General features: G+C 42.9%; 3 protein-coding genes across 3 annotated transcripts; 2 read left to right on the top strand and 1 right to left on the bottom strand.

Moving 5' to 3' along the window:
- Positions 1–198: 198 nt before the first annotated feature.
- On the bottom strand, positions 199–2,607 carry dpcd (deleted in primary ciliary dyskinesia homolog (mouse)). Its single transcript, XM_079998534.1, has 6 exons — positions 2,525–2,607; positions 1,909–1,989; positions 1,670–1,791; positions 1,396–1,529; positions 1,130–1,232; positions 199–590 (listed from the first exon to the last, which is right to left on the bottom strand). Exons 1-6 carry the CDS (start codon positions 2,586–2,588, stop codon positions 486–488), a joined length of 609 nt encoding a protein of 202 aa, XP_079854660.1. The 5' UTR covers positions 2,589–2,607; the 3' UTR covers positions 199–485.
- Positions 2,608–3,641: 1,034 nt separating this feature from the next.
- poll (polymerase (DNA directed), lambda) lies at positions 3,642–9,440 on the top strand. Its single transcript, XM_079999692.1, has 9 exons — positions 3,642–3,774; positions 3,882–4,027; positions 4,178–4,475; positions 5,889–6,003; positions 6,250–6,582; positions 6,790–6,963; positions 7,110–7,238; positions 7,983–8,151; positions 8,264–9,440. The coding sequence occupies exons 2-9, from the start codon at positions 3,901–3,903 to the stop codon at positions 8,623–8,625; spliced, it is 1,707 nt and encodes a 568-aa protein (XP_079855818.1). The 5' UTR covers positions 3,642–3,774; positions 3,882–3,900; the 3' UTR covers positions 8,626–9,440.
- A 1,066-nt stretch (positions 9,441–10,506) lies between these two features.
- Positions 10,507–21,821, top strand: wbp1lb (WW domain binding protein 1-like b). The gene is made up of 4 exons (XM_079999926.1): positions 10,507–10,606; positions 16,717–16,816; positions 18,437–18,598; positions 19,252–21,821. The coding sequence occupies exons 1-4, from the start codon at positions 10,547–10,549 to the stop codon at positions 20,100–20,102; spliced, it is 1,173 nt and encodes a 390-aa protein (XP_079856052.1). The 5' UTR covers positions 10,507–10,546; the 3' UTR covers positions 20,103–21,821.

Below are 21,821 nucleotides of genomic sequence, written 5' to 3'. Positions count from 1 at the left end.
TTTTACAAGGACCTCAGGGAAGAGGTGCTGGTCGTGCGGGGAGGGGGTTACGTGACCCCTTTCACAATTACGGTCGCCTCGTCTTGGTAGGTGGAGGGTCACACGTCGCAGGAAGCCGGAGGAGATACGTCGCTGAAATGTTAAGGAACGCCAGTTGATCCTCGAATGGACGACAAAGGCACGGCATTGAAATCAAACGCTTTGCGAAAGCACTCACCATTTATTAAGCGTCCGCCCGTTAGTGGAGCAACAAGCACCATCACAAAGTTAATGATACGTCACTTACTGGCATAACTGGAAAGTAGAAAATTTAACTCCTGCATTAATTCATCAGGCGCTCCCGCATTTACATGAGGACTTAAGAAGTCAAATGAATCAATTTTATGGAAACAATGAGAGGCGCTCAACCGAGGCACCGTGTGGAGAACTTCGCTTTGAGTTCGATGCAGTGTCCCTTCCTTCCCTTTCTTTCTGCCACCGGATTTTTACTGCGTTTTGCAGTCCACGTCCCCTTCACCGGTCGCCTTCAGCTTTTTCAGCTCCCGCAGTAGCTCATGCTCAAGGGTTAAGATCTCCTTTGGTTTCTTGTACTGGGGGAGAGGGAGAGAGCCATTCATTTTGGAGCCTCCCGTCGTCTTCCAAACACAATGAACTCACATTTGTAAAACAACAACAAAGAAATGAGAAAGAACAAATCAAATATCCTGGTGAGACTATGATGGATCACACCATTTTAAATGTGTTAAGTTGACTTTTGTAGTTGGCTTATTAATTATTGTATTGTGTATATATATATATATATATATATATATATATATATATATACACACACACACACACACACACACACACACACACACATATATATATACACACATACATATATACACACACACACACACACACACACACACACACACACACACACACACACACACACACACACACACACACACACACACAAACACCATTCATAATAAATCATACATATATATATATATACACACATATGAATTCAATTTAATTATGAATGACTTATTTTAATATATATTTCCCATGCTTAATTCTAAGCATGGGAAATATATTTTCACAGCAGACATTTCATTCTTTCTCGTTGCTCAGTACTTACACTGATAATTAAAGTGTTGTTGGCATGAGTGAAGCTGAGGGCAGAACAGTCCAACGGCAGCTGACATCGGTCTAAGTCAGGAACGCTGAATTTTTTGTAATACCTGGAAAGACAAGAAGACCACGTAGGTTTCCACTTTTTCGAGCTGGACCAATGTATTGTCAACAGCGCCATCTGTAGGGGAGCTATACAAACACGACATGCAACAGTTGGGTAAATACACAGAAAGACACAAATACTGCTAAAATGTCTGCAAATCACTTTACTTTTTATTTGAGGTCTTGACAATGCAGCATCTTTCCGAAGGCTCCGCTGAAACACTGAAAACCTCTTTTGGATAAGGAAGGTTGCGGATTCTCCACTGAAAACTAGTCTTTGTGTCTTTACGTATGAATACGGGCTGTGGAAGTGACAAGAAAATACACTTTATAATCAAATCAAGAACTTCAACCCTTCCTTTATTATTATGAACTCATAGGAACACATGAACCATTTTTAGGGGCCAGCAATGACTTGAAATGCATGACAATACAAACCCACATTGGTGCAGTTTTCCTTGATCAATTCCGGGTCTAAAGGTGCAACAGGTGCAAGTGAATCTCCAACCTCTATCAGCCACTGGCCTTGAGCCCCGAGAGGACTTTTAGAACGCCACTTTCGCACTGCAGGGTGCGATCACATATTAGAAAAGATCAGAAACTTCACGTCTTTAAAATAAAAAAATATTAGCAACAAGTTGCCACAGAACAGCGGAAGAGCTTTCACAGAATCACTCTTACCAATCAGCTCATCTGACATGAGGTCATATTCCTCTGCCATTTCTTTTCCATCTGTAAAAAGGTAGTGGACCTTTCTTCTCCCTACAAAGGGAAGTTATAAAGGCAAATATGCAATATATGTGAATGTTACTAGAGGGTGGAGAGTGAAAAGTAAAAATGAAGCAGTGAAAACATGAAAATAATATTTTAAAACAGTTGACTGTAGTTCATTTCAGGTTCTATGTTGATCCTAGATTATCTCGCGTTCCTCAAAGATAAAATACATTTTCACTTGAGGTTTAAATAAAACAACAGGATTCAACCTGAAATGGGGATCCAACCATCATTTAACCTGAAATGGGGATTCAGTTATCATGTAACCTGAAATAAGGATCTAACCCTCATTTAACCTGAAATGGGGATCCAACCATCATTTAACCTGAATTGAGGATCCAGCCATCATTTCACCTGAAATGAGGATCCTGAAATGAGGATCCATCATTTAACCGCCACCGTTCGTGCTAGCTTGCACGCTTGGAACAGCACAAGAACATCTACAAAGGGAGTTCAGCCAACGCGGCATTTTCAACTTCATAAAATGTTGTTGAGCTACCTAACAGATCATTACTCCACTCACCATCGTGGATCAAAGCAGTTGTTTTGGCAGATTTGAGGAGATTTGACCACGGCTGCACTGCCATGTCCGCGCTGCAGAGCTCCACTTCCTGCAACAGTACGTAGCCACGGCAACCGAGGTCAAAGTTTAGGCTGTTTCCCTGGTTGTGACGTCACTGTCCCCACCGGAAGTGGTTCGTTGGGTTTTAAACGGTTAAGGCGGTTTATTATCTGTATTATCAGCAAAAATCATAGGTAAAATAGAAGACACGCTTCTATTTGTATTTATTTATCTTTTTGTTCTTTTATCGTATATGTAATGTTGAGAGGGATCCACGGGCCCCTATGGGCTACTACTTTCTCTCAATAAAAACCTTTAAAACACTGCACTTGTCACACTGCAACTGTCCCTTTGTCTTTGCCCCGTTTCACATATATTACCCAAACACTGATGATAAATTGTTTGGGTTTTTGTTTCCCCCTCATCGCAAGCACACTCTTCCTCCAAATTAAATACACAAATGGAATAAACCCAGAGGGTTCATAAGCAAATACTACTGTCATTATACGCTTCAAGTGAATAAGTATTATACTGTCTTCATACTTTGGTTTCATTGAAACAAATCCTTTTAGCGTGTACTCTGTAGACAAGACATTCAAAGCTTTTATTCATGCAGACATAGGTAATAATATATGCATTTATTGCAGAACTTTGACGACCGAACACAGATATCAGGAGGTCAAAATGAAAACACGAGGCCGTCTTCTGGGATTTTATTGCGCACATGTGAGATTAAAACTATGAAATCTAACAGCTCCGTGTACGCGCGGGCTCCAGATCAAGCGGCTGCGATACCTCCCGCAGACCACCGGGGGTCGCTGCGTTGCCCGTTTTCAACGTCCCGAAGCTTTGAGTTCGTCCGCAGCAACCGGGGTCAAAGTTCAGAAATAAGTCACATCTCAATTATATGTATGTATATATATATATATATTTTTTTTAAATAACATAGACATTTTTTTTTGTTTTGTTTTTGGGTGCTTTTTTGGGTCAAATTAAACGTTAATAAAATTTGAAATTATATTTCACACGAAAATCTCGGAATTAACCCGGAAGCAAAACAACTAATTCGATTTTTATTTTTTAGGTACGAGTCGAGTAGAGACCAAGAGAAGAACAAAACATGGAGCTTTCAACGGTGTAGTGATTCTACTACACACACATATGAAAGTTTCAAAACAACAGATGTAGTGAAACACGGATTCCTCGAACGAGTGAGTAGATTGGACCCAATACTTGTAGTACTACGTAATACTCGTCGGTGTCCATCTTTGCTGACGTTAGCTTTGTTGTTACGGCTTCCCGGTGTTGGGGTGTGCAGGCCGCTCTCTCGTCCCAGAATGGAGCCTCTTCGCGGGATCGTCAAAGCTTTCCCCAAGGTGAAAAGAGCCAGAGCCCAAGAGGAGAAGGACGCGCCGTCTTTAAAGAAGAGATCTGCGGTCGATGAAGTTACAGGTTCTGACAGAGGTTTGTTGTTAGTGTGGCTGTCAGTGGGTGGGGTGGAGTCAGGGGGGCTGACTTTTTTCAGACAGCCTTCAGAGTTTCCCCTTTATCATCACGCCATACTCGTATGACTGCATGTGACGAATGCCCATCTCAAATCTTTTTGTATTTCAGGAGATATCTTCAGGGGTGCCACAGTATACATCGTTCCCGCCGGCATAGGAAACGCCAGATGCCAAATCTTCCGAAAGCAAGTCCAGCAGAACGGAGGAAAGACTGAGGGCTCACTCGGCCCCGCCGTCACTCACGTGGTTGTGGACGAGAACATGGACAGTGGTCGTGCCCTCCGCCTGCTGAAGGTGGATTGCATGCCGCCTGCAGTCTATCTGGTAAAATGCAACTGGTTGAGCTCTTGCATCACTGAGAAACAACTACTGGATACGGCCGACTACAGCCTTCTCATCCCTGATAGGTAAATACAATTATTATGTTTACAGACTGCAAGATGTTGCTGTAAGTTTTCTTACTTGTAGATGTCACATATATTGTTGGCAATATAATAAAACTTGTGTATGTCAAGACTGGAAAAAAAAAATTACTTCTATATTCACCGATCAGCCACAACATTAAAACCACTGACAGGTGAATTGAATAACATTGCACGATGTTGGATATATACTGTATAATATATTGGATATATTAGGCAGCAACCAACAGTCAGTTCTTGAAGTTGTCGTCTGTGGCAAAGATTAGGATCTGAGCCACTTTGCCAAGGGCCAAATTGTGATGGCTAGACGACTGGGTCAGAGCATCTCCTAAACAACAGGTCTTGTGGGGTGTTCCCAGTATGCAGTGCTTAGTACCTACCAAAAGTGGTCCAAGGAAGGACAACAGGTGAACGGGCGACAGGGTCATTGGGACCCAAGGCTCATTGATGCACGTGGGGAGTGAAGTCCAGCCCCTCCCACAGAAAAGCTACTGTAGCACAAATTGCTGAAAAAGTTAATGCTGCTATGATAGAAAGGAGTCAGAACACACAGTGCATCACAGCTTGCTGCGTATGGGGCTGCGTAGCCGCAGAACGGTCGTAGTGCCCATGCTGACCCCTGTCCACCACCGAAAGGGCCTACAATGGGCATGTGAACATCAGAACTGGACAATGGAAGTAATGGAAGAAGTTGGCTGATGAATTCCCTTTTCTTTTTCATCATGTGGATGGCCGGGTGTGTGTGCATTGTTTACCTGGGGAAGAGATGGCACCAGGATGCATTGACCATGGTCTGGGCAATTTTCTGCTGGGAAACCTTGGGTCCTTGCATTGATGTGGATGTTACTTTGACACTTAGCACCTACATAAACATTGTTGCAGACCAAGTACACCCCTTCATGGCAACAGTATTCCCTGATGGGAGTGGCCTCTTTCAGCAGGATAATGCTCCCTGCCACACTGCAAAAAATGTTCAAGAATGGTCTGAGGAACATGGAAAAGAGTTCAAGGTGTTGACTTGGGCTCTAGATTCCCCAGATATCAATCCGATGGAGCATCCGTGGGATGTGCTGGAACAACAAGCCCGATCCATGGAGGCCCCACCTCACAACTTACAGGACTTAAAGGATCTGTTGCTTGCTAACGTCATGGTGCCAGACACCACAGGACACCTTCAGAGGTCTTGTGGAGTCCATGCCTCGACGGGTCAGAGCTGTTTTGGCAGCACGAAGGCGAGCTACACAATATTAGGCGAGTGGCTTTAATGTTGTGGCTGATCAGTGTAGTAGCTAATGTCAATTATACATTTTTAAACCCATAAATAATTATATAAGTGTGAATGTTGTCGTGTCCGAGGCTGGATTATCTTCTAACAATTTTATTGAACTTTCCTGTTAGGCAATCTAAATTACAACATAAAGTTAAAGAAGATTTACCCAATGTCCATCATGCAAAGCAAAATGAAGTGGAGCAACTGTTGGATCCTACAAAACAAAAGGAGTCCAAAGACATGGTAAAATCACTTTTTTGTCTAGGAAAAAAAAATTGTGCATATATATATATATATATATATATATATATATATATATATTTTTTTTTAATCTAATCACATTGTTTGGTTTCTTAAGTCAGCATTTATAATGGTAAAAAGCAGAGTCCATCCTACAAATTGATTGATGTGTACCTCAGCTAGTTTGTGTTCTTACATTTTGCATTTCAGCTTTGTTGTAATCTGTTATGTTCTTTATTTTTTAAATAGGCCTCAGCGAGCAAAGAAGATGTGAAAGACGAAGATGGGGTCTCACAGAGTGACTTGGAAGCACTACTCACAGGCCAACACCCCATAGAGGAGACTGCTGGCATCAGCCTTCATCTTGTTCCAGACATGGCTCAGCAGGAGCCGCTCTCAAAGAAGTGGGTCTGTGCCCAGTCCTCCGAGTCCAAAAGTAATAATCACAACAAACACATTACAGACAAACTGGAATTGCTGACCAAGGCCTACACTCACCAAGGGGACAGGTGGAGGGCCCTGGGATACTCCAAGGCTGTCATTGCACTAAAAAGTTACCACAAGCCCATCACATCATATCAGGTACTATGGAGATCAGATATCAGATATAACCACTGTGACTGAAGTGCTTATTTTTTTTTACAGTTTGCATTGTGTATTGGATAATATGAAAATGTATTTCTACCCACAAAGTGTGGTTGTTTATTTTCAAAAGGCCACCCGTGGTTACCTTTGATTATGTTAATACCTATAATTTTGCATTTTGCGATTTGTTTCTGTTTGTTTCAGGAGGCTTGCCAGATTCCAGGCATTGGAAAGCGCATGGCCGACAAAATTGATGAGATCATGGAAAGCGGTCACTTACGGAAACTAGATCACTTTGGGGAGGCTGTACCCGTTCTCGAGCTTTTCACTAATATCTGGGGTGCAGGTGCCAAGACTGCACAGCTATGGTACCAACAGGTGACAAATACACTGATTATGTTGGGGCTGAGAAAGAGAATCATGCATTGATTCCCTAGGGTTGTGTAATGAAATAACAGCTGCAAGACGGTATCTTTGGCTTACAAATCTTGAACGTTCCTGTCTGTTTAAATTTTCTTGTTCAGGGATTTCGCACTTTAGAGGACATCCGGGAAAAGGCGAAGCTTAGCAACACTCAGAAAATAGGGCTCAAGCACTATGATGACTTTCTTGACCGGATGCCCAGAGAAGAATCTTCTGCCATTGGAAAACTGGTAATGTAACAATAAGTAGTATGCCTTATTGAGACGCTTAATTGTAAAAACACTGACTTGTCTTTGCACTTATTCTCTTACTGCTGTTAAATTTTAAATATGTTTTAAGAGCGAGTCAACTCATTTCAAAATGCCCTCCTTTGTCTCTTGCTGCCACTTGTGGAAAAAAAAACAAAAAAAAAAAACTGGGGCACTGTTTAGAGAGCAATAGGAGGCAGTTTTGATTTTAAGGCCTGCCGTCTCTTTACTATATGCTGATTGGAAAAACAGACTTCGTTCTTCCAATGTAGTGCTTCCCAACGGGGGAAAACTTGCTCTTGAAATTTGCGGCACCATAAGTCAACCAGATAGCTGTTAACTCTCAGAGGGCTGTGTACAAAGCATGTTGTTTTCATACAGTATTACTTGGATTTTCAATTTTGCTTAAGCACTGCCAGATACAAAAGACAGATATAAAGATGACTAAAGCATGTGTCCTCCCTTTAGTTTGTTAAAATATATGCTGCCTCAAGCATACCTCCCACTGTCGGGTGCATATAACGTAAACATAAAAACGGTTCTAATTGTATGCAGTCCGCCATTCAGGAAGACAGGAAATCTCATTTGTGATTTTTAGTGGTGACATGTATCAATTGTATTCATAATTATTATTATTTTTTTAAGTTAATCTCTTGCTGACTTTTATAGTGGAAAAAAATGTAATAAACGTTTGTGGTTGTGGTGGGGGCTGTGGTGGGGGCCCAGGTAAGAGAAGCGACCCAGGCCCTGGACCCCAACCTGCTGGCTGTGGTATGTGGCTCCTATCGTCGGGGAAAGGCAACATGTGGAGATGTCGACGTCCTCATCTCTCACCCTGACGGCAAGTCCCACAAGGGGGTCTTCAGTAAAATATTGCAGAGCCTACATCAAAGTGGTAAGACATGTCCTTCTCAAAGCACTGACGATACTTCCCTTCCTTCTTCAAATGTACTTAACCTCATATGACACAAGCCGAGACGAATATGCGGTTCCCCTGTTTTTCACAGGTTTCTTGACGGACGACCTGGTGAGTCATGAAGAGAATGGCGAGCAGAAGAAGTACATGGGCGTGTGCCGCTTACCAGGACCCGGCCGCCGCCATCGCAGGCTCGACATTATTGTTGTTCCCTATAACGAGTTTGCCAGCTCTCTCATGTATTTCACCGGCTCGGCACACTTTAACCGCTCTATGAGGGCCCTGGCAATATCGAAAAACATGAGCCTATCAGAGCATTCGCTAAACAAAGATGTGTTGCGTCAAGGTAGTGTGAAGGTATATAGTGGAATTCCAATTCCCACTTCTGCAGAAAAGGACATTTTTAGCCTTTTGGGCATACCATTCAGGGAACCTCATGAAAGAGACTGGTAATTTATTGTCGATCATTTTGAGCCAAACAATATACCTTGTCTTATTTTTGATAAGGAATAGTAGGGATAGTGCTACAATTAAGGCTGATGACCAAACTGTTTTTATATTGCGACATCAAAGTTGGTGACATCCTGGGGGTTGGTTGTATGTGTGCGCCCCTGGGGTGCGGCGGTCTCCTCGTGCTCCCTGGGACTGGGTAATGCTCACCTGTGGTGATTCTCTCCCTCTTGGAGTAGTGATCAGTTGTTTATAGACCCAAACATGATAAATAGTTCTCCAAAGAGGGGGGTTGTTTGTGGTGATGTATAACCAAAAACTGTGCTCTTGTCATTCTACAGGTTGTCCACAGGACAGTTATTGTAGCAGTTCTTGATGATTTAAGAATTAATAAAGAGCTGCATTGCAGGTTGAGAAGTTGAACTCCACTTGCAGACTAACTCTGTCCTAGATGCAATGGTACAAATACTCTGTGTTGTATGCCCAGCATGTTGTATGCCCAGCATGCTGACAGCACAGGTTAAAAAAAAAGTTATTACATCATTCCAGACTTGGAAAATTCATTAGTTCATAAGTTAGTGGTCGACATCAATCTAGAAAATTCTAAATGTGCAGATATCATTTTAATTCAGACGCGTTCTACATTTTAATCAGGATTGTGATAATATTAAACACTACTTATGATGCTAATTATATTGATTAGCCAACTAAACTGCATATAAGGGGTGCCATCAAACTGTTGTTCAATGTGGGTTTGTAGTTTTGAGGCTTTGAGACTAACTTATCAACGACCATACAAATAAACTTGTTTTCATTTATTTTGTTTTCTTCCTCACGCACCATTTTGAAGTTTACATTGTACGTCACAACTTTAAGGTCAAGATCAAGTAGGTCAAGTGCAATTTATATGTACTTTCAATACTTGTGTTATTAGTACTATTAGTATTGTTTTCATTTATTGATAGTATGTTGATCATAGTGTAGCAATACTTTTTAATGATAGTCCTGTGAAGATCACACCAGAAGGTCAAATGTGTGGATGAATGTAGCTCGATGACCTTTGATACATGTCCCTCTTTCATATTACTAAATTCATTTTACTGTCATTGAGAAATCAAAATGCAGTTCTCATAGGAATGCAATTTTAATGATTCTGACTTTCTTTACAGTTTTAAAGGTATTCACAGATAGTCTCAGTTTTTTTTACCTCTTTTTCAAAGAACATTGATACATTGATACGTCATCCACGAGAAACAATATATCAATTACTATGATAGATTGTAAGGTCAGTATTTCATTCATCCCCGAAAGGAAATTCCGGTGTTGAAGCAGCACACATCAAAGCAATGAGCAATAATGATAAAGTTATAAGAGAACCCAAAAATAAACTTAAAAATAGGCAAATTGGCGATATTCGACAGACCTAAAAAAAAAAATAACACCACACAGACTGTCCAACAGACTGGCCGAGCATATTTTGATCCTGTCAGCGCATTATGTTGACATAAAACAAGAGAAAGGCGAAGGTGATTTAGACGCGCGGCTCGTCCTTTACGCTGGAGGCGCACTGACGTGTGATTGGCCGTGCTGCTTCCGGGTCTGCGCCGCGGACCAATCGGCGCCCGGTCCGCAAATCTCCGCCAATGTGCGCGGCGGAGAGCGCGTCACGTTGCCGCGCGGCGACCCGGCGGAAGGGTCCACGCCACACCCAGCGGAGCGAGCCACCCACCGGGGCAGCAGCTCGCGTAACACGGGCGCTCCGGAGCGGAGCCTCCTCGAGGAAAGAGGATTTCGAGTTTAGGGGCAACATTTTTAGGACGACACCACCCCCTCCACCCACCCTCCCTCCCCACCCACCCCGAGCGATGTCTCTCCGTACGTAGCGAGCACCGGAGGAACGAGGGCCGGGCGCTCCGCTCTGAACATGGGACTGTTCTTGCACGTCGTGGGCTCTGTCAGCCCCACGGAGCCCACGGAAGAAGGGGTAAGAGGCGCTCGAAACGCGGCTAACTAAGCGGCTAACGTTTGCTAGTCTGTCGGGCGGGCGCCGAGCTAACACGCCGGCGGGATAGCGTCCTCTCCCGGCCCCCCACCACCCACCCACTCAGCCGAATCATAAAACCCGGTTCACGGGGGAGGCTGCGGCGCCTTCCACTTGTGTGAGTGTGAAACGGGATTCGGAGCTCCAGAGGCTTGCTAGGTGTGTAGCCAACAGCAGTTAGCAGTTAACTAACAGCTCACAGGACCTGCCAAACAAGGGGCCCATTTTTTAAATCATTATCAAACCGTTGGCATATATTCAACAACAGTCACACAGACATAACTAATATTCTGTATATCAAATTTTACGTATATAATATGCACTGCCGCACTACAATGCACCAGCTATTATCTAGAAGACAAATATATTGTGTCGTTAATGATAAGGTACATTCGGTGGATTTCGAAGTTGGTGAAGGAGCCTGTGACGGTTTCCTGAATTGTTGAAATGGCTTTAGCTCGTAGAGTCTAAATTATTATTGTTATTATTATAGAACATTTTTAATAAACTACTGGTCAGTATGATGACTGCCAGTGAGGAATCTTAATTAAACCTTATTTAAATCCACACCTTTCTGTGCTTTGGCAAATGATACATTGCACAACCCACTGGAACATTCAAGACCATGGCAATCATTGTAAAAACTTCAGTTTGAGTTGTACATCCGCAAAGTAATCACTAGGAAGTTCAAACATTGGTATTTAGCCGAGAGCTATTCAAATGCACAATTTCTGACACCTTTTTTTGATGAGCCTATTTATAATATATTTATATAATGGAAATAAGTGGTTATAGTTCTCTCAGCTATACTTATTATGTATGAACATTTGTAGGTGTATATGTATGTGACAAATATACCTCTTGAATCTATAATATGAGCTGACTACGGACAAGTGTTAGATTATTTTCAGAGACACATTTAAATGTATCCTTTGATTAACTGCTTATGACATCTACATTGTACACAGCAGAAAAATGCTTTGAAAATATGGTGAAGTAGCCAATGTAAAAGCTAATGTAAAGAGCCAAGTGGTTGCTAGATGTTTTGTAGTAAATTAGCCAATCTGGATATGAAGCTGATGGATTAAAATATAAAATGGACCAGATTTTCACAATGGCTTCTCTAATAAGTGCTTTACAAAATTCAGCATTTGTAAAACTGTCCTTTTGCATCGAAGTGCAGTTCCTGGAGTTTTTTTTCAAGTTAGCAAACTTTATCCTTCATAAAAATAAAAGCTTTGTTGATTCAAATGTTTTTTTAAATGGGGCTTTCAGTATTAACCAACAAAAGATGCCAGTGAAAAATGGAGTATATCTAAAGTTTATACTGTAGATGCATTTTACTGGATTTCTGATTGTACAGTTGTTGTTTTTTTTTTTTTTTTTTTTTTTTTAACGATAATGTATTGAACGATGTCTGTGTCGTCATCCAAAAATATAATATTTTTTTATTTCTGCTCTTTCACCATGCTTGCATAAAAATATAAGTATATGTGTTGTTACCACTGGATAGTATCCACATATAGGCTTGCTGAGGTCGTACATTTCTCGAAAATAATCTTGCTGTACAGGGTCCACATGCATCAGCAGCTAAGGTCTAAAGGTCTTCTCAAGGATTTTTTTGAGTTCATCTAAAGTAGTTGTTCTCAACAGGTTCCAGATTTGTCAGTAGTCATTAAGCCACGACTCAATTATAATTTAAAGAATGTTCTCATTCAAAATGAATAGTCCAGAAATTCACATCAATTCAATAATTAAGTTAAATAAAACAAAAAAACAAACTAAGACCCTAAGACCCCCCCCCCCAAAAAAAAAAGCCATTGAAACAATAGCAACTAATTAATTGCCTGTGTTTCCGAAATACTGTTTGATCTAGCCGGCAATAAAATCCAAATAGGCTAACAATACGCAGTTAATAACAGCTAAACCACTGAATTGTTTTGCCATTGCTTTGCACGACTTTGACGCACAGTCAGTTGCCCATGGTCCACTCGAAATGGACCCACGACCAAGTTTTGGATCGCGACCCACCATTTGAGAAACACTGATCTAAATCTGCTGTTACGATCATAGTACTCTAAAAACGTTGACTAACTAACAAAGTCGTGGTGACCGAGCGTTCCGATGCTGATTAGCCACACACAAAGGGAAAGTTATGAACATGCTGTGTTATCCAACCTACCACAAGATGTGATACTAGAAGTTTGCTGCAGCAATGCCCCTCGCTTGGTGCAACTTTTTATTTATGGACTTAATTATTGACAGAAATGAGATGCACAGGCAGACATCCGTGCCTGTTGTCCCGACTGTGACATAGACTGAAGGCGGCGTTAAGGCTCCCTCTCCAGATGTAAAATTTAAATATAAACTGCACAGCTGCGGCATTTCCTATTTATTGTTTGCTGTAATTATCTTTACCTGTCACAAACTGGCTATTACCAGCTTACCCTCAGCTCCGTAACGGATGTGGTCAGAGGATTGTTTCGCAAGAACACTTTTATTTCATCACTCAGCACTTTTAAAGCGGCTGAAGAGGTGGAAATATTTATAGAAAGCAGATCTAGATTCAAGGCCTACGGCAACTAGAGTTTAGGCTTGATTTCAACACGGACACATCTGTAAATACTGGCAGCACAAGTTTGCTGAAGTGAATTAAAAACAGTTTAAAACTGCGCGGACGGACGGATGTAAAGTCACGCGGGTTTGGGCCCATTTGATTTAGTCGTCATTTTTTATTACCCGTGTAGACCGTGTGATCGTTACATTTCCTTTTTTTCCAGAAAGGCAGCTCACCTGAAGTTTTTATTTGGGCCCAGGGAAACGATTAGCGACTAAAAGCGTTCTTCCAGTTTGACACGCTGAGAAACATTATGTTATTAAAGTCTGTCGGGATTGGGGGAACAAAAACAACAACCATGAGTCCGCAATGGACCTGGTTCGCTGTCCGTTTCGGCGGATTGTAAAGAGAGATCGCTGTTGTTGTGTGCCGAGCGCTTTACCGTCCCCGAAGCACAACGTCCCCCTCATGGCTGTCCTGTTTCCAAGATGCGTTTTCTAGACGTATGGGCCTAAATTTATAGGGGGGCGAACCGAGTTGGAAAAGGTCTCGAGGTTGTAATTTGTATTGTTTCAGTCAGGCCTCATGAATTTGAAAGTGATATATCATGCACTTCTCAGACACGCCGGCGAGATTCGGAGCAGTTTGGCAGCTCAGCGAAATGTCTGGTGCAGTTTTTTTTATTATTTTTTTTCTTTTATTTTTTTTCTTTTGAAACCTAAGACATTTTGTGGAATGCGTTTGATTAATGGTCACTGCAATTGTGCCTGGAGTGTTTTGTTCCGTACTGTCTCTACCGACTGTGACCTTGATAACTGCGGAGAACATTTTATTGCCTCTTCGAGAATAGACGTATAAATCTCTTTTTTTAAAGTCACTTTGGGACCAAGACGTTTGCACTTGGCTGTATTAGCTGAGCTCCGGCATTGAAGCCTAAAGGACGGGTTTTCTAGTTTTCAACCCGGGCCTTATTAAAACGTTGGTTCCCATCATTTATAGGTTTTTATAGCGCGGAGCCTCGCTGAATGCTCTGCTGTTGGCTTCTCGCTGCGCTTAAGTGAAGTTCAATGGGGTTAAATCGCCCTCTCGAAAAACGGGAACCAACGTTTTAATAACAGTAAAAATAGCGAAACCTATCGTTTAACGGCCCCAAACAACCTCTGCCGGGGTCGTTTCTGTTTCGTGAATCAGCCCACTTCTGGAATCCAGCAGACCTTTAGATACGTAGTCACCCCGAGGAACACTCTATGCCATATTGAACTTCTCGCTATCTGCCCGTTTCAGCAGCTTCTCATTATGCGAGTGGCTTTTTTTCAAATTTTCAGCCATTTCTCGGCCAAGTAACAAAATCTACCTTTTAGTTAATCTGCCGCGGTGGCATGAGAGGCGCATTGTTCAACCGCCGCCTGTTGGGGGTGAAGACAGAGGAATCCAGTCAGACTCCTCGCTCCGCCACTGTCTGTTTATGACCTGATTTGTGGAAGACTTTCAGACCCATCTCAGTTCACCTTGAGGTCGAGGACAAAGTGGGTTTTTTTTTTTTTTTTCTTTGTGAGGGCATGCGGTAAATTTCCCCGATTGCTTTTTTTGGGGGGAAACAAGGTGATCTTGAATAGGTGTATTTGACTAGGATATTACTTTTTCATTATATATTTTATTATTAGAGGACACCCAGCTATGAAATGCTTTATGTTGGAAAAACTGCTGAAGAAAGTACGTTGTTAAGGATTAAAGTAGCGTGTTGTCCTCTGCACCTCATTCCAATGGGCTCAAGTCTGCCATGGTGGTCGAGAGTAATGAGCAGAAGATGAGTGTTCGTATCTTATCTTTAGCGGGAGACATTTCTGATCTCTCTCTCTCTCCCTCCCCTCCACCCTCTCTCCCTCCCTCCCTCCCGCTCTCTCTTAGTCGTGCACACAAAGCCTCGTTTTGTATACAGAGGCAGAGCCTTATTATCTGGCCGCACCTCAGCGAAACGCTCACTCCGCTGCTGCTCGAGAGTTGCAGTAGAGCGATTGCGTGTTCCCGTCAGCCTCGGAGAGGGAGAGGGAGGGAGGGAGGGAGAGAGAGAGAGAGAGAGAGAGAGAGGGAGAGGGAGAGGGAGGGAGGGAGAGAGGGAGAGAGAGGGAGAGAGAGAGGGAGAGAGAGAGAGATGGGGGCTAAAGCATAAAGAGCGAGAGGGGGAAAGGCGGAGGACGCTGACATTAACTTGTTTTCCTCTTGTGGGATAATGAGGTAGAAGGATTTGTGGAGCCTAGATCATCATGCCGCTCAGTCTGGGACCAGCGCTGGTAATCTATCCAATCAAAGCCTGGAGCTTCTTGCAACTCTGCTGGTTAATCATGAATCTAATTTGGGAGAAAACAAGCCTCGGGCAGTACCTTGAAAAGTCAATAGGCAATTATCTTTCTCTATCAGGTTCTTTAATCAGGTGTGAATTATAACCCAACTAAACGCCCTTATAGATTGGTGGAATTGAGTGGTTTCATTTTTTTGTTTGATAAGTCGTGGGTATCTGTATGTGTGTTCGATTAGTTCACAGTGAAACCCGCAAACAACTTCTGACCTTTTTTGATTAATTTATTATTGCTGTGAAATTTTTTGGATTCGCGTATAAGCAAAACATGGTTTTAGAATTTGGACTTTTTTACTGAATGAAGTTCAGTGTTTGTATTAAAAAGTGAGGATTTGCCGTAATGATTGTAGGGGTGTATCATATAGCTCCATACGGTTAAGAATCACTTTCATTACTGTATTCATTCTCAGAGTAACCATATCTATATTTATTTCACAAGGAGAGTCAGAAAAGTTGTGATTTATTGTTTTGTGTCGAAGCCCCAGTGGACTGGGTTGTTTTCTCAACGTTGTAATGCAGTATTGTATCTGGTGAATTGAATCAGCATCCGTTTTTCAAGACATCTGAAATTGCAATAATATGAATATTGGCTTTAGTAAAAAATAGTATGGCCTCTGCATTTTAGCTGACAGCTTTGCGTATAGCTATTGTTACGCCAAAATTAAACAAGATGTAAAGTAGGTTTAAGAAACTAACTCGTAAAATTGAAAACTAATTTGCCATCAACAGCACAATTTTAAAGGACCAAGTGTTACATTTTGGGCTGGATATCCTTCAAAAAGGCTCAATCGCGGTACCTTGACTCCCAAACAATACTCTGAATACCAATTTTCCTTTTATTATTCTTGAAATAATAAAACATGACATACTGTTTTAAATGAAAATGTATCTGCTTACCTTTTAGAAATATATCTGATATGATATATCTATCTTAAAAAAAGAAATGAAAAATTACACTTTTTTTCCCCATCCAGGATTATGAGGAGAAATCAATGAATTCAATTTCAGTTTTTCAACATACCTACATCAGACACAGTGTAAGCTCGTGGTGGGAAGGTGACATTTAGGTAGCTTGCTCTGATTGTACTCCTGAATGTTTACATTTCTTTTTGGCAATTCCACATGTTTCCTGCACTACAGAACCTACTGCACTGCGAGGGGCTGAACAACCACAGCTACGTCTGCGAGTCCGGCCACTGCTGTGGAGAGTCCAAGTGCTGCAACTACTATGAACTATGGTGTAAGTGCTCGTCATCCCTCTGTGTCTGTGTGTTATACCTGTCACTTCAGCAGTAGAGAACAACAACTCCTAGTGCTGGACTGCACATGGAAGAGCTGCATGATGGCACTGGAATACACATTTTTATTTATATTTTTATTGCATTTCATACCTTTTGTGTGTTTGTACAACATCACCTCAAACGTAATTGTTCAGATGATGATCCAATTTATGAATTATTATTCATGCTCTCATTTAGACAGATTGGGTCACTATCTCTTCATCTGTTTATTCAGTTTTCTGTCGTCTAGGGTTCCAGTCTGCCGCTTACATTTTAATCAGATCAAACACCGGGGATTGTTCGTATCGGATTGAATAATGAAATGTGTCAGTATTGCACGTCCAGTCACCACAGAGACGTTTCAGCAATTTTATTATTTTTCTTCTTAAAAATGCCACTCGGATCCTCGACGTGTGTTTTAGGCTATATTCACACTGCAAGGCTCAATTTGTAATTATTGCTACGGATCAGATTGTTCATTTATTTTTTGTTTGGCTGTTCACATTATTTTTTTAAATGTGGCCGATATCAGATTCCAGTGTGAAGGGGCCACGGTCCTAAACCGACCCGTGTGCGCAGAAGTAACAAAGATGTCACACGCAGCGTGCTGTCGTATGGAAGTAAACGCGGCAGGCAAATGCACCGCGGGGGTCCGGGCGGTGTGGGGCCGTGTACCTCGGCTCAAGCTCGCGGATTAAATCTTTTTTGTGTCCCCGGTCTGTGAACATTGTGTATGCGCTGCAGTCTGGTCCGTGATAATAAAAAGGTTTATTTATTTACCCCTGCTCTAGAGTGACTTAAAAGTCTCATGAATTCCGGTTTGACTGTTCAGACCTAGGTAGCGTGGAAAAAAATCTGACCTGTATCCGATCGAGAATGACAAAAACTGATTCAGATTGTACGTCCGTTGCCGACAGATTGTCCAAACGGTCGCATCTACGCTGGACATAACGTACTGACCCTAAACCGTGACGTAATGTATCCGTAAAAGCCTTTTAATGTGAGAACGACTCCATACGGAACTTCTCCGTAAAGGATGCCCATGTGTGAATGACCACCCATGCCTTGGCCGGATATTTTTCATCCGGCAATGTTATGGATTCCGCATGTCACAGGCTAAAGGTGTCACAGGTTTAGTATTTGCTATGCAAAATCATTTTATCTCTGCTCCAAAGTTTATATATATGTATGAAATAGAGTAAATGATTCTTCTTGCAGTATTCTATGTACTATAGAGATGGTGTGTGTGTGTGTGTGTGTGTGTGTGTGTGTGTGTGTGTGTGTGTGTGTGTGTGTGTGTGTGTGTGTGTGTGTGTGTGTGTGTGTGTGTGTGTGTGTGTGTGTGTGTGTGTGTGTGTGTGTATTCATTCTGCAGCACTGTTTTTCACCTAATTTCATTTAAGAGGGTTTGCATTGCATTCCTTTTTGAGTTTCCACAGAAGAAAGTCACCACAGTTTATACCCCTATCCATCTTTATCAATAGTCGTGTTTTTAATAACCGAAATCATTATTCATCACCAAATTGCTTGCGAGGAGCAACGCCACCATTCCAGCCCGTGTCCTTTCCTCTCCACCGCAGGGTTCTGGTTGGTGTGGGCCGTCATCGTTATCCTGAGCTGCTGTTGCATTTGCCATCATCGCCGCACCAAACACCGGCTCCAGCAACAGCAGCGCCAGCACGAGATTAACCTCATCGCTTATCGGGAGGCACACAACTACACCTCTGTGCCCTTCTACTTCAGTAAGCCCATGCCTGGAGCCACCGCATTGTTCCAATTACATCTCCGGGTCCAGACATGAGGATCGTCTGTGTTTCAGTTGGCGTCATTTCTATTTGAGATTTTAATATTTATAAGGTCATTGACAACTGAACAAGTTTATCAATTTAAGTTTTTAAGTTTTATCTGATGCGGCCTGTTATGTTTTACCGGGAAGCATTTCTGAGTTGAGTCGTGCTAAGTCGTGTTGTATTTGTTGTCCTTTTGTGGAGGGAGGTTCTGCCTCAGATATACTTGGGTTGTGTCGAGCGGCAGCAACCTGGTTCCATTGAGCATTAGAACCTGTTTACATGCCCTAGATTCGAGAGAGCGAACAGCGTTGCGTTCCTGATGTTGTGCCAAAGTTGCAAAATCATCTTGCATAGCTCTGCATATTCTCTCAACTGTGACCCCACCCCCCATTCCCCTTTGGTTAAAACTGTGTTTGTTATTTGACCTGGTGATTTTCATTGTGGCACAGTATTGTTTTCAGAGTTTAGAAAAGCCTGGATTTATTATTATCATGTATATATTATTATTTATTATTATCATGTTAAGTTGTGCTAAATTTACTGATACAAAAAGCCTGTCAGTAGACCAACATTATTGAAGTTGTTTCCCTTTCTCTCCCTTCCAGGGTTTCTTCCAAACTACCTCCTGCCTGACTATGAAGAAGTGGTCAACAGGCCCCCTACTCCTCCCCCTCCCTATAGTGCCTTACACACTGTCCCCACCTCACCGGACTCTAGCCCCCTTTCCAGTGAGCAACAAGAGGGCCGTTGCCCGGCCATCCAGTCCACTCCAGTCCCCCCGGTCTCCAACACACTGTGCTCCAGACCCAGCCTGGAGGAGTTGGACCTCAGCTCCAGAGGCTTTAGGCCCAAGCTGGAAAACAAGCCCCTGCACACGGCACAGAAGCCGGGCACGATCACACGGTTAGATACGCTCCAGGACGGGCTCGCGAGGGAGGGGCGAGGCAGTTTGGAGAAAAGGGACGGAGGTGGCGGCGGTGGCGGCGGCGGTGGCGACGACAACGGGGATGATTCCTGCAAGGACCCTCTGCTGAAAGACCTGGGGGGCTCTGAGCTCTCTGCCGAGGACAAGGAGCGTCTCCCTGGCGGCAGAAGGAGACGCTTCACGGGGGACTCTGGGATCGAGGTGTGTGTGTGCGGACCGCGGGGGAACGGCGGCTGTAGCGGAGCAGGGGCCCTTGAGGAGGGCAAGGAGCTAAGAGAGCTGGAGAGCCTGCTGGGCTGCGAGGAGGGCGCCGACTTCTGCGACAGTTGTGGTCCCCGTGCGCAGCTCGGCGACGAGGAGAAGGAAACGCTGGGGGGGCCGGAGGGGCAGCACAGTGGCGAGCTGGCAGACGAGCCTCTGACCGCTCCGCTGACCAGCAGCGCCTCGCCGGTGTGTCTCCTCCTCCACACCATCAACGAGCAGGAGGGGCCGCACAGCGGAAGCGGCAGCGGCACCGAACCCGAGGGCTGAGGTGGAGTGGAGCGGAGCGGAACACACCCCCCATGGAGGGAACGAGAGGTCGCTTGAGCAGGACGGAACCCAAAGAAAGGGGGAGTACATTTTGTGCGAGCGGGATAACTAAGTGCTTTCAAAATTAGTTCTTCTTTGAATTTGTGTATCTAGATATTCCGGGCGCGGGGGCTGTTACGAGCTGGAGGCGGAGTCTCACTGTAACCTGCCCCCTGGCTGAAACTGGTGGCCTTAAACTGTGTGTTGTGTGTCTAGGCTCCATTATGCCCAGAACTGATCGTTCTGCACCCACGCCCTCTCCTTGGGCTCGTTGTCATTCTCGCCGGCACGGCGAGAAGGGACTGCTGACAGTGCTGTCAATCGGCTCCTCGCTGGTTGTGTGCAGCAAAACAACAAACTGCCGTCGGACGCTACGGCACGCAGAAACGACACAGAGCGGGAACACACTGGACGAGTGCAATGTGTAATCACCAGAGTGTTTATGCAATTTGATACGATACAGGCACACCAGTTAGACTTGTGCTTTGAAAGTGCTTTTTCAGTGATTTTTAAAAACCACACAGCCTTGTTTTTGTCTTGTGTTTTTGCTGCTCTATTTACCCAGTTGGTGATAGAGGGATTAAGTGCATTAACAGTTATCTGTGTCAAGCAATTCCTCTTTAGGACAAAGCATTTGTTTTGAGGAGAAAGACAAACTTGCTCTTCTTTGTCGCTGTGACTCAAGCCATTCATTTGTAGTGGACTGGCTTTCTTGGTCGTGTTTTGCAGTTATTATACATATCTTCAGGACTATGTGGTTGTCTGTGAATTGCCTACGATGAACGCTATACATTCTGCTGATTTTTCACAGCACCTGAAAAGTGTACAAGTCAGTACTTGACTTAAATTTGACTTAAATGTCTTAACTCCAAGTTCCAACTGTGAATTTCAACTTCAGAATTTGGAGTTCATCATAGTTTGGGATCATTTGGGGCTGCTCATATAGCACATTATTAAGGATTTACCAGTAGCACATTTTTAAGATTCTTATGGTATGTTTCAGCACAATCACAACTTTGATAACAATCTATAGTTAAGACGTTTTTTCCGGTTTGAAAAAGGCAACAGGCATTTTGTTTCGAACAGAGCCTTTTATATTGTCAGATTTTCTAGTTGCTGGTCGTTCTTCATTCTGAGAAATTGAATTGCACCGAAACCTTTATGGGAAAGTAGATACAATTTGTTCAAAGCCCAGTGCACTGAATGCCTTTTTAATGTTTACCTCTTAGTGCATACAACCCTAAAATGTTTGACCAGTTGATGGTTCCTCCTTGCGATTAGTTGTAATGCGAATCAGTTAAATCCCTTGGTGATTATTCAAATTATATAAGAGATGGAAACCACTTTTTATTGTATTCATGACGTTCTGTGACATGTTTTTGATCCAAATGGGAATTCTACAAGTTTGTTTGCACATAATTTGTGCAATAAATAGCTTTGTCTATCTAGAAGGGTTTTTTTGGGGTTTTTTTCCATTATCAGCTAATCTGTTTCGGAAAAAAAACCCTTGTATGACTTATTCTGTCAGTAAATATGTGAAGAGTACATGAAGCATTTGAGAAATGTAGACAAATGCCACCCATCTTGCCAAAGGTAGTTTTGCTCTGTCACCATATTGTGTAAGGTGGTAGTGCACATATATCATTTGAATGTACTGTTCATAAGCCATTTATTACAACA

This window comes from Zeus faber, assembly GCF_960531495.2.
Source record: "Zeus faber genome assembly, chromosome: 4".
NCBI lineage: Eukaryota > Metazoa > Chordata > Actinopteri > Zeiformes > Zeidae > Zeus > Zeus faber.
The sequence above is the reverse complement of the archived record's forward strand: the minus strand, read 5'-3'. Positions and strand labels throughout refer to the sequence as shown.